The sequence below is a fragment of the Aulonocara stuartgranti genome (genome assembly GCF_965226115.1).
Source record: "Aulonocara stuartgranti genome assembly, chromosome: 15".
Taxonomy (NCBI): Eukaryota; Metazoa; Chordata; class Actinopteri; order Cichliformes; family Cichlidae; genus Aulonocara; species Aulonocara stuartgranti.
In genome coordinates, this window is record NC_138951.1 from 7,793,870 (window position 1) to 7,808,382 (window position 14,513).

Genomic DNA, 14,513 nt, shown 5'->3' on the forward strand with positions numbered 1-14,513 from the left:
AAAGATGTGAATGAAGTCGAATTCATTAAGTGGTACAACCGCTTAATAAATGCAAAGGCTGTAGTGACTGCTGTGTCACCTGCTGCTGTCCTAGTTTAGTTTACACTTGTAAGACTTTTATTTTGAAAGCGCATCAATTTGACCTTAGCTCTATGTCTGGGTTTGCTGAATCAGTACAAAGTTAAAAAGTTAAAAGTAAAAAGCTAAAACGATTCCATTTTCTGAGAGGCCCATGTGAAGAAGGGATGCAGTCATTTGTAAGTAATTGCATTTATAAGGCTTGTAGAACTTGTGAAGGTAGGTGGTCAAGGAAGGCGCTCAAGTGTTACACAATCTGATATTTTCATATATTGTTTCAGCTGATGAAATGATAGCTCAGAACAGGACAACTGTCTGCACATGCATACTCACAATCCATGAGATTTAAGCAAATAACCAGAAGCCACCAGGAGTCTTGATGCTTTAACTGAATTTAGAGATAAGCACAAAGAGCAATACACTACCACTAATCAATACTGCCTGATATACAATAATGGCATGTTATAGTTCTTTTTAGTAGTTTTATAAAAGAAAGATAATCAAAAGGATCTCCCAAACAGGTACTGGATCAAATGAATAAGAAAATATTGCATTTACAAAGTAAAATTCACCATCATGTAATTCTTTTCTATTATAAAATCACTAAAAGTGACTAAAGAAAGGAGAAAAAATGCTTAAATATTTTCAAAGAATCATACAGAAACCCTTTATGTCATTTCTGCAGCCATTAGCAGTAAAACCTGGTCATCTCTTCAGGCTTTCAACCCAAAACTCTATTGTTTTGAATCCTTTCCTTAGGTGTAAAGTATTCACATTCCCCCCGCCCCGTTTTTTTTTTTTTTTACTGCTCTCAGTTTTTGGACCTACAGTTCACATCCTTGTTGTGCAGCCTCAATTTCTAATCCACTTTCAAAGACTGGAAATTAGGCAATTAAACTACACCCAGAAGATCCTGCAGCTTCATCTTGGACTAAATACTCAACAAGCGTCCAGCTCTGTCATAATATGGATGATATTTTTTCTCGGTGTCCAGTTCTGTTATCATATTACCACAATGTAGATCATTCTCCTTCGCCTTAATATGTAGCTTTGCTATTGCAATAATGTTACACATAAGCTATAGAAAAGGTTATTTGACTATAAAGCATATAAAATATAAATAAATATATAAAATACAATTTCCTGTAGTCAATGCTTCAAACAGTTCATGTACAAAGGTGCCTTAGGGCAAGTGAAGATTAATAAAAATAAGGGACTGGGGAAAGGTGGTAAAACTCTGAGTGAAAACTCAGAAAAGAGCATTATTTCATTCAAGGAATGCTTCACTTTTAAAGGCTCAGGTGGAAATAAATAAATATTTGAACTCCTGGGATGAATAACTCAGAAAAAACATTATCGTAAATTTAAAAATTCAATCTTAAAAATTATTTTTCCCCTTTTTCTAAGTACCAATGCAGAAATGTCTTTTAGTGCATTCTTCCAGTGGGCTGCAGGTAATGTGGGCAGAAAAAAAGCAATCTCATTAAATGAATGGCTGTGAGGAAATGGCTACTTTCTATTTTCTCTTTCACGACCTCATTAAACCCCTTTCTTATGAGTTATTAGCCTCTGTATCACCTCTCACACTGTATTTAAGCAGAATGGCCTTCATTCTTTTATTATAAGTATGCTTTAGGGTAATGGACACCTTGTGATTGCCAAATTTAAAATATGACTTCTCAAACCAGAGTTATTTTTTTTAATAATAACATAGGTACCTTTTATTTAATCTACTGCATGTTTCTCTTTCCAAACATGTCCCCACTGCTTCTTAAAAATTTCTTCAAACTGAAATCACTGGACACAAACACAAACTAAATGCACAGAAAAGCTTATAACAAATACAGGTTTGTCTTTCTTTGCTGATGATTAAATGTAAGAAACCAAATCCAAGCTGAGAACGCCACTAACGTTTAATGGAGAAAAGAAAACAAAGTCACTTTCAGTGAAGTTTTACTATATAAATGTCTTAAATGATTCACTCAGCCATATAAACCAAACCAACCAATCAGAATTAAGTATACAGTATATACGGTTTTCAATTCAAGTGTAGCAGGAAGTGACGTCGAAATCATTGTGCCAGCCGTCTCAACAGGCCTTGGCGCTAAATGCAAAACAAAAAATAGTCCTTTGCCATTCAATGCTGAAATTCTGGAAATCCCGACACCTTTTCGTTTATAACTCATGTAAATTAAAAATCAGTTTTGTTTTTGTTTCCCCATTGTATATGATTGGCATGTAGTGCTATTCTGCTAGCTGGAGTTAGGTTCAGAAGGCTCTGAATAGCTGGTTGGGTAGATAACCCAGGTGAAGAAAGGATGTTTGGGCTTCTCTCTCCAGGCTTGCCAGCTCCTGGACGGTTGGGGCCAGAACATCTACGTGACCCTTGTAGTTACCACCTAGACAAAGACGACAGGTTTCCTGGTCAAGCTCAACACACGAGCAGACATAATAAATACTACAACCTGCCTCATGATGCTTTAATGCTCATTATAATCCTTCCAAACAACAGATATACTTTAATGTGCATATGCAACCATTCCCGTAGTCTTGTGCAGACATGTTATCCTTCCTTTTTGTCACACATACCTCCCATCGCTCTGCGCTGCCCATAGGTCACCTTTCCATCAAACTCATCCACGGGTACTTTGATGTCTGGCTCACACTGGGTGATGGTGCACTTTAAATGTTCCTCGATTTCTGAAAGGAGCTGTGATCAGAGGAAAAAGGGGAAAAAGAAATGACACAAGCAGAGTTTAAAGTGCATGATGAGGATGTGTGAGTGAAAGTATGTTGTGTGTAACTTTACTTCCCAACTGGTTTTAAAGGTGAATGTATTGGATTATTAACCTGGCACACCCCAAACCTAAGAGTGATTATGAATGCATGTGCTGCTTATACAGTCCTTTCAAAAGAACTGCTGTATCACACATGTTTGTATTTCAAACAGTAAATTGGAGCTGCTGTATCAACCAGACTAGTTTTGTGTGCATCTTTATTCACCTCTTTTTCATTATACCAGATGGTGCATCCTCCATCCTCCTTCAGTCGTGTGTTGTAGCAACCTCTGCCTCGGTTTGGGCAAACATGGTACCACACCTGCACAGGTAGAAAAGTGTACTTAAAATCACATACAAAATTCAAACTTATATGGACTAAACAGACACCTATACTCCACCTTACCTTCTCTTTCTCCATAGCAACTAAGGAGATAGCCAATCCCATTCTGTAAGTCGAAAAGAAATTACACAACATCAATGCTACGTAGAGATTACATTATAATTTATTGTTTGTCGTCACTCAGGCACGCCATGTGAAAGTTTGAGGTGGCAATGATGATGCAGATGATCTGCTCTTGTGACCTTTAAAAGGAACAGATGGAAGAGAAGAAGATGACAAAAGGAAGAAGAAAGAAAGGAAGTAGATGACTTTGCCTTTGTCATCTACTTCCAGATTGACTTTGGCTGATTACTCCTACTTATTTAGGAACTGCGTTCCATTTCGTTAATGCTTTCACCTTCATAAGGGGCAGCCGACTAGAGTGATAGTATCCTACGTTTATCGTTGTTTAAACAAGAACTCTGTCTTTTTGTTTTCAAAGTGGCGACTTGCTAGAATGATAAATTCTAACCTTGTTTTTTTTCCCCTTCTTTCAGCTATTGTAGTACATACAGGGATGACTGTCCTTCTATGGAGGTTTCTTCCTGTTAAAAAGGAGTTTTTCCTTCCCACTGTTGCCAAGTGCTTGGTCAAAGGCGATCATCTGATTCTTGGGGTTCCTTTCTTTCGTTATAATATTGTAGGGTTTTACCTTAGAATATAAAGCAACTTGAGGTGGCTGTTGTTGTGATTTGGCGTTACATAAATGATGAACTGGTGTAATGCCAATAAAACTGGATTGAGTTGAATTAAATGCATGTTTGTTTTGCCCTTTAAAATCTAGACTGTAATTGGCCTGAATTATGGAAGATTTTTACTGGTGGAACTGCAGTTTGAATTTCCTGATTAACAGCAAGTAAATAATAAATACATTTATACATATATTTAACCAATACAACATAATCTTTCACACAAACTTATGAATATTAAAATGAATAAATAAGTTAAGTTATAACAAAATAAATTCAGTAGGTACCTTTCAGCTCTTCCCACTCTGCCGATACGATGGACATAGTTCTGCTTCTCATCTGGCAGAGTCACGTTAATCACTGGAGGAAGAAACCATTAACATAAATATATAAAGAAATATATAGCAACTCTTCTGTAATGTTCACTGAATATATAATTTTTATTTGTAAAGTAATATAATTTTCTAGCAAACATCCATATACCATAAGGAACTCCGTGGATGTCAATTCCTCTGGCAGCTACATCAGTGCAGATCAACAGCCTCACTTCTTTTCTCTGAGAACACAAACAATCCTCAAAAACACTGACTGGTTGCACTTTGTTAACCTCCTAGGACCTGACGTCCACATATGTGGACATCACCTTTTGGGTTATTTAGACCAAAATAATCAATTTTGCTCTACAAGAGCCTGATATCCACTTACGAGGACATTATACTGCTACTGTTCTATCAAACTTTTAAACGAATATCCTCATATGTGGCTCTTATTTTTCTTAAAAACCAAAATAAGGTAAAACAAAAAATCTGGTAATTCTTTGTTTTTACATTCATTGGGCCCCAATATGCCCAAATATCAAAGAGAAATAAAAAATGCATGCCGTGGAAGAGTTCGGGTCTTAGGAGGTTAAACAGCATAAGCAGGTTATGATTTTTGCTTTGTTTAGCTTTTTTTGTTATTTTACCTTGAAGCGCTCCAGGTTATTTTTCCGCTCATTAGGCTTACGATCGCCATGGAGGCAAACACAGGACAACTGGTGACCTTTGCTATTTGGACCTGAAGAAGACACACATGAACTCAGCCATTTGTAACTGGGGGAAAAAGACCAAGTATTCATATTTAACTGTGTCTTTTTTCACTTTCTAAACTTCTGTAGTGGCTCAAACAAAAACATCTAAATTGTTCCAACACAGCCTACCTCCTCCTTGCTGAATCAAGTACTGCTCCATGTTGTCACAGTCAATTTTGGTACGACAGAAGATTATAGCCTGGTCCATTTTGTGTTCTTTAATGGCTCTCACTGTGTACTCGCCCTTCAGGATTTTGATGGCCTCTGACCACATTTCTGACTCACAAAAAGACACACACACACCTTTACTGAAGTTCATATTAAGGTAAGTGTTATCTGTGTTGTTTATGTGATGTGTATACTGACTGGAGTGAATGGACAATAATGATATTTTACACTTTCTATCAGGGTGATGAAGATGAGCGGTCTGAACTGTGCTGCTCAACTGCACCTACCTGCAGTATTGACTCCTGGTCTGGTGTTATCATTTGAATGAACTTCATCAGTCTACCCAGAGAAACAGAGGAAACAGCTAAATCACCACAACTCTAAACTAAGACAAAGACATGATAACAACATACATAGTGTAGAATAAAAAGGTGATTATTCCTCCACCCAAGTCTGAAACACAGCCGAATTGCTTAACTTGATGTTTCAGTACTTTTCTGTTTATTCGGTTTCCTTCCCCGAGCACGAGGAACTCACCCGGATGTGGTTCTTGCCGAGGCGCTCCCACAGATGGTCGCTCTTCGGATTGACGGGCACCACTACGTGGTGGACAGTCTCCGGAACAGAGTCCTCCCCCTTCAGATCCACCCAGGTGGGAAAGTGCATGATGCGCTCGGATAACTTCTTCACATCGAATGAATGCAGTGTCGCTGAGCATACAATGACCTGGAAAATAAAGAGATTGTCACCTAAACTACTAATGCCAGCAAACATCCTTCTACTACAACATCTATCATAGTACACAGGTTTAATTTCACACATGTAATTTATGCTCAGCATTACCTGCAGTCTCTTGCCATCAGAGGTGACCTGGGGGATTTGATTATGGATCCTGTTGATGAAGTCTGTATAACCTGCTGACAGGAGGCCATCCTGAGATACACAAAAGACACAAAATAGTTAAGGGATTTTATGCTATATTATATATATCAACCATAAAAAACCCCAAAACAAAACATATGTGTAATCTATAAAAAAAACAAAAAGAATTCACATACACACTCATCCAGCACCAGAAAGCGGACTTCGGACAAACTCAGTTTCCCAGTGGAAATGAGGTCATCCAATCTACCAGGTGTTCCCACCACAATGTCAATCTAATTATAAGATGACACCAGGAAAAAAAGAGGAAAAATGGCATCCAATTAAAAAACATATTTCAACAATTTGATTTACAGTAATTAAAACTACCGGTAAGTCAACGTTTTTTGTTTTTTTGGGGATGGGAGTAGGCGTAACTGTACGTGTCACATACCCCCTGTTCCAGAGCAGCCAGCTGGTCTTTGGCAGCCACACCACCAATCACCAGCAGCTCCCTGCAATGACAGACTGACAAATTACCAAAATAGCACGGCTCCATCTGGTGGTGTAAAAACGCAGGCAAATGATGTTTTTAAAGGGATGACAGAATAATCTGGATTGTTACTACAAATGCATTTTTATTTCTTTTTTTAAGTCGAGGTTTTTTTCAGTTTGTGTCACTCAGTGTCGATACCACCTCCATGGTGTCATACCTGAGTTTGGGATTATCCACATATTTCTTAAACTGCGTGACATTGTTGAGGGTTTGTTCAGCCAGTTCTTTAGACGGCTCAATGATCAGGGCTTTGGGTGAATTTGAGGATGTTTTCACCTGACTCACGTTGGCACTGCCTGCACAATCACAGAAGAAATATTGTACTTGGCATACTCAAATTTGAAAATGTACCTTGTTTTAACACCAGTGAGTGAAAGAAGGCATATACCGTAAAAGGAACAATCTTGTCTTAAGTGCCTGAAATGAGGTTGAAAGCACACACCTGTCTGAGAAGATTTGACAGCATGACCCTCTGGTGCCTGGTCCAGGGCAACAAATCCACTCTTAGGGGGGTGTTTAAAGTCTTCTCCTCCAAAGTTAAACTTTAGCTCTGCATTCTGTAAAACAGAAAAGATGATGGTGTCAGTCAGGCATCAGTTTTATATGTTCTCTGCCATCACTGTGTTGTCATATCCGTCGATACCTTGAGCACACAGGAAGCAAAGAAAGCTTGATTCTTCAGATTTTGAGGGATTTCAAAAGCCACACCCAGGTCGTTACCTGATGAAAAAAAACACAACATAAACCAATTATGAGTTATTTCTCTATTTCTAACAACTTTGAATAGGTTATTTATTTTTTATAATAGAAAAACTGGGACCATACCATTTTTAGAGAATGAAATTTGGCTCTTTTCTAGATCCAGGTAGCATCCAATAGTGTCATGCATGGTAAACTCCTAAAAAAAAAACAGCAAAGAGAACCCATTTAAAAAAATCATTCCCAAATTTCTTTAAACGTGTAAATAATATGATCTTTCATTATCTGTTACCTCCCCATAGCTGTCAAACTGCTTGTTGTTGGATTTCTTTCCAGTCCCACCAAAACCAAACCCATATTTATCAGTTCCTAGAAAGAAAAACAAAAGAGTCTGGTGTTAAATTACAGTAGTGCCCTGGTGAAATAAATTGTTTAAAGTGGAGCATTTTCTGCTGCATTAATACTGTAGATGGTAGAAAAGAATACCCAGGTCCAGAGCCGCCTGACTGGTAGACCAACCCACCCGGCACAGGCCCTGGTCATGGCAGGTCACCTCATAGCAGTACTTCCCTAAACAGAAAAACAAACATATAAGGACTGATAATAATTTACACTTTTATGTTTCTTGATCCATCATACGATTATTTGATTCTCTGATCACTCCGTAAGCACTTGTGTACATCACACACCTTTGGTGACACCTTTAGTGGAGCGACAGCCATGCCACTCTTTGAACTCCCTGCTCTGGCAGCACAGTCCATCTGACCCAATTGCTAAGAAGAAAAACATTAAAAGGCAATGAGCAGATGTTGTTTAAAAAATCAAAACAAAAAGCTGGAAAGTGACATTTACATAAACATTGCATGTTTATGATCTGTTCTTACCGAAGGCTGTACTGCGATCATAAGGATTCATCTGCCAGCTGTTGAAAACTGAGACAAAACAAAAGAAGAGCAGGTCAAACACCTGCAGAACACTCTATACTGTCTACCCAACATTAAAAGTCTTAATTTATATGCACACATTTAAGATGGGATATGAATCATGAAGCCTGAAACCAAATAACTGATTAAATATTCTCACTGGCTCCTCCAGTTTTAATAGAGGCTCTGCCCTTTTTGCCCTCCTGCTGATCCTTCAAGGTCTCGTACACAATCTGGATCACAGGGATACTGAAGGCCTGAGGAGGACAATGGGAAACTGTCATGACTCAGTAAGTGTGAAAATAAATATATACAGTGTAGACATACAAAGAAGAAAAAAAAGAAGGCATTTCTCCCAAGTTTGTGTCGCTGTTAAGTACTTACTCCTGTTTTGCCACTGCCAGTTTCCGCAGCCTTAGAAGACAGAAAAGTCAGATGTCAGCCTCGCAGCAGAGTGCAAATATCTGTGAGCCAAATGTGTCCAGAGAACCAAGCTTACCATGAGCACATCTCCTCCACCAAGGATGAGGGGGATGGACTCCGCCTGGATGTCAGTAGGCAACCTGAAAACCGATTATACATTTAGTCAGTTTGATATCAAATATTAAAATGTAAGCATACAACAGCATGCATGATTTTGCAAATTTGTAGCTGGACTCACAGCCAGTCCATCTCTTCCACAGCCTGCGCGATTTCAGGCATTACCCCCATTTCTGTTACATAAAAACACATATTAAATGGTTGAGTGGGCTTACGTAGCTTCAAAACGACAGTTGATGTGTAAGCAATTTAAAACCGTAACGTCAAAATTAAGTAGGAATGTAAAAATCTCACCACCAAACGCTGCCATTGCTGCTGCTAGTACAAGTGCAACGCAACCGGATGTGCCGGTCAGCAAATGCTCCCCCTCAACAGCCAAGAAAAAATAGTTCCGGATAGTGAACAAGTTCGTAAAAACAAAGCGGGGGGTTGAGAAAAAATGTCGCTTGTGGACTTGAGATACAAAAGCTAATATTAACATTTATAATAAGCCAAATAAAATCACAAAACCGCTTTTATAGACGGTTAGCAACAGTTCAATTACAAACGCGTTTCTTTATAATTTGTCCCTGCTTGTCGCCGTAGATTTCTGACAGCTGTAAACATGGCCGAAGAAAGCTTAATTAAGGGCGAAGAAGAAAACATTTTATACGATTTACTGGTTATTACTGAATGGCCTCCAGAGACGGACACTCAGGTTGGTAGCTTTCACTTTTGCGGTTTTTTATTCACGGCGTAGCTCTTGTGGTGAGCAGCTATCTGTAGAAATGACCAGCGAAAGACAACCGCCTTGAGTTTCGTGGGGTCAGCCGCCCAGAGCCACGTAGCACAAATACATGATAAGTTGCAGTTGGTTGTCTTGATAAACAAAGTTTCACCTTTCCGTCGCACGTCATACATCACACAGCAGAGCAGCAAGTGCTCATTTAGCACTAGTGTCCTGCATACCTTTCATTTACCTGCAGCTTTTATAATGATCTAAAATCAAAAATCTGCTCTGTCAGAGAAACGACCTATCACTAGGTTTCATTAAAACTCCAGAATGAAATTGGAAAAACAATATCAAAATATGGCAATCGCAGCTCATCTGTTACTATTTTACATTGCAGTTGCGAGGCAACAAGGAGTACAGCACCTCTCTAATTGCAAAAGCTGTGACAGGTAAGTTCTGATTTTCGTTGCCATGGTGTGATAATATGCATGCATGCATATGTTGCATATATACAGCTATACAGCACTTGCCCGAAGCAGTTACATCCTCACATTGATTGTAGCTATTCTAAAATGATCAATAAACTTACCAACAGTCCACCACGCCAATCTTTATATGTATTTTGCTTGATGTTCTTTTATTTATGACACCAGAATACAGTATGGAGATCATAGAGGCTGGAAGGCATACAATCTTCTTACTGAGATATTAAAGTCCATCCAGCATCCAGTACTGTGCAAAAGTCTTGATTCATGAGTTCATCTTGAGTTCATCTATTTTCATATTTCATTAGGAAAATGGAAAACAGGTGTGGTGATTTATTGACACTGCAAATTAAACAAAATCTGTGAAAGTCTATTTTCCTCATTCAAAAATGATCATATCATGTGATAGATCATATCATATTTTATCATATCACAACATGATGCTAGAGTCTGTTATAGATGACAGTTTCTCTTCATATTCTAATGTAAATGCTTCCAGAAACATTGATCCTGTTTGGCTTAATCTCTGAGACTGAGGCTAGTGTTGTCCAGATCTCAGCTGTTACTTCAAGCTGTGCAACTGAGGATTGTGTGTGGAGTTCTCTGATGTTTACATCAGTTTTTCCCCAGGATTTTCAGGATTCCTCCCACCAGAAAAACAATCTCCATGGTAATCTGAATCTCCAAATTGGTCCAAATAGTCAATAAAAAATCTAATAAACAAGCCAGGAACATTTCTGCAATTGTAGTCAAGGTGGAATAACAGAATACTATAAAAAAGAATAAAATTCTAGCCTACAACACTATTCTTAAGAAAACCCTGTTTAATAAACATCAAAATTTTATTGATAAGGCATCATTTTTAACATCATTCTGTTTGCGCCATGTCCCTTTAGCGTTGCCTCCTTATAAAAGAGGAAAACCGCTTGCTTCAGTTTGGATGTGAGTGAAGTAAAGCTGAGTCTGTGCTTGTGGCCCAGAGTCCATATGCATATGAGCATATGATAGCATTAAATCTTAAGGCTGATAACATATTGCCACGTGTGCTAGGATCTCAATAGTTTGCACCAGAAGTGTGTTTAAAAAAACAACAAGCAAGTAAAATCAGTAACAATGAAACAAAGAGAAAAAACTAAACTGTACGTGATCAGACATTTATTAATAACTACCTGTCATACATTTCTTACAGGCCCTTTCCGCTTGATCCTTCACTATTTGTGGTACAGGTAAGCCATTATTATTTTAAAAAGGATTGCTGTCTGCTCCAGGCATGACTTGCTGTTATTTCACCAGTGTAAACAACAAACATGCTGCATAAAGCTGTGACTCCTAGTGCTTAATATTAATCCGATTTTTACAGATACGCATTACATATTTCATAACAATCCCAAACCTTATGGATGAAGTAATGTGATTGTTTTTCTTTGGCTTTGACTATGAAAATCTTGTGTCGGGAAGACTTTTAGTAATGTGATGTACATAGTGACAAGAACTTTATTCTGATTTTGTTTTCTGTCTTGGTAAAAATATTTGAGTATTAAATGCGCTAAAAATTAACACGCTTCATTGCTGTTTTTTAAGTGACGCAATAAGCAGCAGCACTAACAGTGTTACTGAACTGTAAAAGGAATAGTGTCAACTCTTTTACTTTGAGACATTGTAGATCAACAGATGTAACTTGGCAATGCAGATTAAAAAATATCATAATTTTAGTTTTATTATAGGTGAAAAATAAATTATATTATTAATTATTGTGATTTTTAAATAATTAATAATAACATAGTAAAGCTAAATGACGATACAGCCGTTAACATTATATTGACATAAAGTCAAAACATTTCAAACAGAAAGTTCTTGGTATTTGAAATAAGGCCCCTTTCTTGTCTGCTATGTCTTTAAAAAAAATATCAAATTTATCAGAATTTGTTACAATGTACATCATGTTTCAAATGAGATGTTCAAAATGTGGACTTTTTGCATACTGTTTTAATCAGTATGTCCCTCTGAAAAAATGCTGCCCATGCATATATGCTATACCGTCTACCGTCTTAAATGTTTAATTGTAAAAGGCAATAAAAATGCTTTTTTTTTTTTTCCTTTTAGACGTGTATCTTGAATATATATTTATAGTGCTATAGTACATTATATTGCTAACTAAGATGACAGCTTACTGCAACCCATAACACAAGTCAGTCATTGGCTTAGGTCAGGGGTGTCAAACATAAGGCCTGGGGTCCAGAATCAGTCTGGGAAAGACTCAAATTTGGCCCACAACTTGGCCAACTAATTTACCCACTGTTGTGAAAAGAGAGCAGCCAAAAGTAGCTTCATATTGACCCACATGTTTTGTAGGTAAATGTTACATCAGTCTGAAAATATTCTTCTCACACTCTCCCGATATATAACACTAACACACGCAACGATTTTTCCTGCGGTAGATTCTGTAATTCTCTAGCACCAAGGCCTGCTTATCCTCTCAGCGGGTGGTTTGCTGGCAACATCAATAACCTTATTAAATATTTAAGAACTCCTCCAGCCATGTTTATGTCCCAGTTCCCCTTCTCTTTCTGTGGATGAGAACGTATTAGCAATTGTATTGGATAGAATGAGGCTGTTGTCCACATGCTGTGCTATTTGCATTTGTTGAATGGGGGAACGTGTTCAGCCGAAAACACGTTTACACACATTTATATTTGTGTTTAAATATTGTAGAAAACATACGTGCTGTGGCTAATGTTGCTAACTACTGTATTCAAAAACGAGGCTGTACAGACAGGAAAAAAAAATCTATATAAATTATGAATGAACCCCCCCCCAATACCCACCCACAATACAAAATTTTCTTTCCAGTCATTGTACCTGTTTGATTTCATAGTGATCTTTTTGCATTTGTTAAGTCACTTAACGCTGACCTTTGAGTCATTCAAGCATAAAAAGGCTCCTAACTAAAGGGATGAACCGTTGTTGTGTCTATACAAAGGACCAGTTTAAAACTGTAGCATTATCAAGAAAGCTCCTCACTGTGAGTGAAGACAAAGTAAACTGTGGCCAGGACGATTATGAAAATGTTCATAATATATAATTTAAATCACTCTCATCCAGCTGAATATGAACATTTTAAAGACTTTAACAAAGGCAAAGTAGGTAAAGCTAAAGCTGTCCAGAGCTCCAAGCCAACCATAATCCAGCAGCCTCAGTATGAGCAACATATCAAAGCAGGAAAGTTGTGGAGTTGAGTGAAAAAGAGAAAGACATTGATATGGTGTTATTGTCTGACGTTATTAACATAATGGATGCACGTAACTGACATTTGTTTTATTGTATACAGTAAATCTGTTGCACCTGCCTTTGTTTTGGTAGAGAAGAAAATTGATCGATGAATATCCTGACAGTTATAGTTCTTGGAAAGGAAATCAAAATCAGCAAATCAAAGTCACTCATTTTTAAAATGAGTGACTTTGATTTGAGTTGACTTGATTTTAATAAAATAACATAATGTAGTTACATCCAACAAATTATATAAAACCTATATAAAATCACTTGTAATATAATTTGTATGCACTAGACCTTTTAGGTAAAGTACTCTGTTAATGTACCTACTGATTAATGGTTAACCTGTTATAATTTGTTTTTTCTTCTCGTTTATTTGACCTTGTGTTTCCCAGCCCCTCAAGCTCGTCCCTGCCTCTCGGTCTTGTCCGCCTGGCAAACAAGCAGATCAACTGGCAGCTGGTGCTTGCAAGGTGCAACAAAAACACACACGCTCACTTACAGACATGCTCCGTCTCTGTAATCAATGCCTGAATGTGAGCTACTTTGTTGCTGACACACACTAAGTCTTTCTCTCTCTCCCCTTGCCTATCCCCTCAGCCAATCATTTAATTGCACTCATTACAACAGACAAACCAAGTAGAAAGGCAGTTTTTAATTGACTATCGATTCCACCATCCGAGACAGTGAGAAGCGTGGTCAAAGATGCTGCAGATGTCCATTAGTTTGATGTGGCTGATTTCCGTCTGCCCCTATATCTTTTCTCTCTCATTTCATTTCCTCTGAAACTCTTTTTGCTACGCTTAATGCTCCCGATTATTACTGTTCCTTCTCTCTTTCAGCAGTCCAACCTGGACATTTATTCCCATCTTTATCATTCAACCCCTCCCTCCCCCCCCCCCCCCCCCCCCACACACACACACACACACACAATATCCCACACATAATCTTTTCACTCTTGAGGGTCTTCATCTAATTTTGATTTATATTATAGACAATACCATCTATTTATGTCTTTCTTTCTTTGCTCTTCTGCTTTTCTTCTGTTCTCTTTAATTTTTTTTTTTTTCAGTGATTCCTGACCCATTCTCTTGTTTTACTCCACAGCAATGGCAAACTGTTGGCAGTGGTTCAAGATCAGTGTGTGGAAATTAGGTAATTACTGAACTCTGTCTCTCTCTTTGAGGCTGTGTGTTTGTGTGTGTGTGAGTGATAGTCTTAATTAAGGGGGTGATTTATCACATCTCGCTTTAACAAAGAAGTCCAATGTCAGCTTGCATTTAAAAGATGAAAACTGTGTTTCG

At 37.9% G+C, this 14,513-nt stretch overlaps 2 protein-coding genes across 5 annotated transcripts in view; one reads left to right on the forward strand and one right to left on the reverse strand.

Moving 5' to 3' along the window:
• Positions 1-1,973: 1,973 nt before the first annotated feature.
• ddx1 (DEAD (Asp-Glu-Ala-Asp) box helicase 1) lies at positions 1,974-9,223 on the reverse strand (the record flags this gene model as incomplete). Its single annotated transcript, XM_082505115.1, has 26 exons — positions 1,974-2,477; positions 2,668-2,788; positions 3,082-3,177; positions 3,262-3,304; positions 4,214-4,286; positions 4,410-4,482; positions 4,891-4,982; positions 5,125-5,271; positions 5,451-5,502; positions 5,701-5,889; positions 6,007-6,096; positions 6,222-6,320; positions 6,479-6,539; positions 6,738-6,876; positions 7,023-7,137; positions 7,224-7,300; positions 7,406-7,478; positions 7,572-7,648; positions 7,766-7,849; positions 7,969-8,052; positions 8,164-8,211; positions 8,363-8,459; positions 8,587-8,616; positions 8,702-8,765; positions 8,864-8,915; positions 9,037-9,223. 26 exons carry the CDS (start codon positions 9,221-9,223, stop codon positions 2,347-2,349), a joined length of 2,394 nt encoding a protein of 797 aa, XP_082361241.1. The 3' UTR covers positions 1,974-2,346.
• Positions 9,224-9,346: 123 nt separating this feature from the next.
• nbas (NBAS subunit of NRZ tethering complex) overlaps positions 9,347-14,513 on the forward strand; it is a gene marked incomplete at its 5' end in the record, with an annotated part of 182,930 nt that continues 177,763 nt past the window's right edge. For all 4 annotated transcript variants that reach the window (XR_014271223.1, XR_014271224.1, XM_082505113.1 and 1 more), the window contains 5 exons: positions 9,347-9,439; positions 9,852-9,903; positions 11,129-11,165; positions 13,605-13,682; positions 14,317-14,364. Coding sequence is in view for 2 of the 4 variants with exons in the window: in XM_082505113.1 (XP_082361239.1) it covers positions 9,347-9,439; positions 9,852-9,903; positions 11,129-11,165; positions 13,605-13,682; positions 14,317-14,364 (308 nt within the window). The remainder of the gene's footprint in view (positions 9,440-9,851; positions 9,904-11,128; positions 11,166-13,604; positions 13,683-14,316; positions 14,365-14,513) is intronic.